Genomic DNA, 3,314 nt, shown 5'->3' on the forward strand with positions numbered 1-3,314 from the left:
CATGCCAAGATACGTCGATGATGAATCTGGTCGAAGAGATTATAGGGAAGAATCATGGAGCAATTACCATGAAGATCGATAACATGTCTTCTATCAATCTGACGAAGAATCCAATAGCGCATGGTCGAAGAAAGCACATCCAAATGAGGTTCAATTATCTTCGAGAGCAAGTGGCAGAAGCGAAGCTGAACTTGGAATACTGCAGAACTGAGAATCGGACTGCACATATCCTGACGAAAGGAGTGCAGGTCGAAGTGTTCAAGAAGTTAAGGGTCTATGATGAATATAGATAGCTTAGACATAATGGATTATGTGGTGTGTTGAATTGTAATTCTTTATGTCAAAGCAGTATTTTCTACAGAGTCGGTTGTCGTCGAAATGCTTTGTGTCAAATTTGTGTAAGTGTCGAAGTGTCGAGTTGTTAGCCTCGACATGGATTTGATTTTAAACGTAATTTTGTATTGTTGGCAGAATTAAGTATTTTAGGCTTTTATTTTTGGATTTTACTTAGGGAGCAAACAAGCAAAATCTATAAATAGAGAGTAACCCCTATTATTGTAAAACACTTGAATTTGCAGTTGCAAAAGAATAAAGAATCACGGTTTGTGAGCATAGAGGAACTCTGCAGAAAATTCATCTTCTTCCTTCTCTTGATAAACCTTAACTCTTTTCTTCTCAATTCAATCTTCTTTTCTTATTTTTCATCACAATTGTGCAGCGATACAATCTTACAATTAAGGTTGGTTGATTTATTCGAGTGAAGAGTGAAGAAAAAGAAAAAATTCGATCAGTACGATTGAATCTTGTTCATCAAAACTGATTCGAAATTACTCAAAATCTTGAATTGAATTCCAACAATAACTAAGATGAATTGTTATTTTTTTTTTAACAATTTGATTTTTTGTGAGGTATAAGATGAATGATGTAGAAATGATTTGGCATTCAATTTTTCTCAAACTAAAAGGTTTGTCTTACCTTACTGCCCCCACCACATGATATTCATAGCCGACCTAAATATATGACACAATTCCTTAGGTGACAAGTTATTTCTAGTATCTCACCTAAACACAATTTCATGTCAGTCACACATGTGTTGATTGCAAACACTGATAGCCAAATGGGAATGTATAGTGCTCTATAACTATATGTTATGTTGTATATGTATAAGTATATTATTAATATCTCTTTACTTTTTGTTACATTATCAAAAGATAAGTTAAACAAGGTTGACATCACAAAGTCAAAAATAAAATCAGAAAAGCCTCATTCCAGCTCACATTGCTTTATTAATCACTTTCTTTAGAGCCAACCTTTGAACAAACCTTGTTTTATCATCAATCATGTGGATCTGTCCAATAGAACCAAACTATTAGTATTATTTAACTCCACCCATTTTCTAGAAATATGTCCTCATAAATGCATCGACATAAAAGCTAACCCAAATCCTTCCATTTTATATAATGTTTTTCTTTTCTGTAAACAACTAAACATGCAATCCTCAACTTTTGAATTATTTTCCTTTACTCTTCATGATGATTCCTAGCTCACTCATCCTCCAAAAGCTAAACAGTCACCTTATTTTCTTTTAACCATATAAATACCCCTTTACAATACAAGCATTCATCTACCAAAATTTACAAGAGCTTTTCAATACTTCTCACAACTCACAAGCTAGTTCAAAACACCATCCTCAAAGGCAAGAAACATCAAACAAAAATGAAGACCTCATTTCTTCATGAGCTACTTCATGGAATTTCCATCTCCTCAACTTATCCGTCAAAGAGATACTTGCTTGATTCTTCTGGCATATACAACAAATCCATCACAAACTCAAAGCAAGGTATAAACACACCTATATTGATAAAACAGAACTATATTTCAAGAATGCTTCTTTCAAATTTAATTTCATTTATCACTGTCATTTTTATATTTTCAGGGAAATTCAATTATGTTCTAACAAAGATAAACATATTTGGAAGAAAGGGGGACGGTTTTGCACATGACGTCGGAGAGCATGGTATGTAACCTTAGAAACTGCAAATATTCTGTCATGATTATAAAATTACTAAGCCTAGAGTAGTTTCAAATTTGGAAATATTGGAAAATAGAATAAAGCTTCATTAACTAATTGCTTGAAACTGTTTACGTATAATTGCAGTGAGACTTGGACCAAAGATAACAGATACAGTAAAAGGGAAATTAAGGTTAGGAGCAAGAATTCTTCAGGTTGGTGGAGTAGAGAAAGTGTTTAAGCAACTTTTTAGTGTTAAAGATGAAGAGAAGCTATTGAAAGCATCGCATTGCTACTTATCAACCACATCAGGTCCTATAGCTGGCCTTCTCTTCATATCCACTCACAAAGTTGCGTTTTGTAGTGACAAATCCATCAAGACCACTTCTCCCAAAGGAGATATAATTAGAGTCCAATATAAGGTCACTTTCTTACTCTTTGTCATACTTTCATGTCAATGCTCTCAATTTCGTTTACCTTTTCTTCACACTTTGTAAGTATATAACCTTAATTTGTTTACTACTTCAGGTCTGTATTCCACATGAAAAGATAGAGCATGTCAACCAAAGTCAAAATGTGATGAAACCTTCCGAAAAGTATATAGAAATAGTCACTGTGGATGGTTTTGACTTCTGGTTTATGGGTTTCTTTAATTACCGGAAAGCACTAAGATATCTCCAGCAGGCCATTTCTGGATCTCAGAGGGAAAGTGTGTAGAAATGAAGTGAATTTGTTAATACTTGTGCTTCATCAATTGCTCTTTGAAGTTGCAGAGGTTTCAAAAGTGTACAAATATTCTACATGATTTTGTTAATAGAAAAAGATATCTGTTTATTAAACTTTTGGCTCCATGTTCTAACAGGCAAAGTTGGTACACTCAATTGTTAATACTTTGGGTTAAATCTTCAACTACATTCAATATCATCTGTTAGTTACTTTTGTATGAACCATGTTAAGTGTTAAATTATATAGATTAAGGATAACTACTAAAATGTGATGTGCTAATTTGAATTAGCATTTATGTTTCTTCTGTATTAAGTTATCAGCTAATTTATTGTAAATGACTTACTGAAAAGGGTTTCTCTTCATATGTATTAAAGTTAAGGTTGGATGATAAGTAATACCAGCAGAACGGGATTCTTTATGATATACTACATCAGTTTACAACATGAACAACCACTTGAATATACAAAATTATAGGTACATTGTGATAGGACCCGAGACAAGAAGATTGATTCAAAAAAAATTAATAGTAACTAAGTTTATGAGAAATCATATCTTGAAAGATTTTTTTTTAAATAAT

General features: G+C 32.8%; 1 protein-coding gene across 1 annotated transcript; it reads left to right on the forward strand.

Moving 5' to 3' along the window:
• Window positions 1–1,346: 1,346 nt before the first annotated feature.
• On the forward strand, window positions 1,347–2,954 carry LOC127091373 (putative GEM-like protein 8). The gene is made up of 4 exons (XM_051029997.1): window positions 1,347–1,840; window positions 1,937–2,017; window positions 2,159–2,433; window positions 2,540–2,954. Exons 1-4 carry the CDS (start codon window positions 1,717–1,719, stop codon window positions 2,726–2,728), a joined length of 669 nt encoding a protein of 222 aa, XP_050885954.1. The 5' UTR covers window positions 1,347–1,716; the 3' UTR covers window positions 2,729–2,954.
• Window positions 2,955–3,314: the final 360 nt, after the last annotated feature.

Source organism: Lathyrus oleraceus, chromosome 6 (assembly GCF_024323335.1).
Source record: "Lathyrus oleraceus cultivar Zhongwan6 chromosome 6, CAAS_Psat_ZW6_1.0, whole genome shotgun sequence".
NCBI lineage: Eukaryota > Viridiplantae > Streptophyta > Magnoliopsida > Fabales > Fabaceae > Lathyrus > Lathyrus oleraceus.

What these genes read in the sequence shown, in the direction of transcription:
- LOC127091373 (XM_051029997.1), top strand. Translation starts at nt 1,717, where the DNA reads ATGAAGACCTCATTTCTTCATGAGCTACTTCATGGAATTTCCATCTCC. An exon ending in CATCACAAACTCAAAGCAAG is followed by an intron (nt 1,841 to 1,936) that starts GTATAAACACAC and finishes TTATATTTTCAG; the next exon opens with GGAAATTCAATTATGTTCTA. An exon ending in ACATGACGTCGGAGAGCATG is followed by an intron (nt 2,018 to 2,158) that starts GTATGTAACCTT and finishes GTATAATTGCAG; the next exon opens with TGAGACTTGGACCAAAGATA.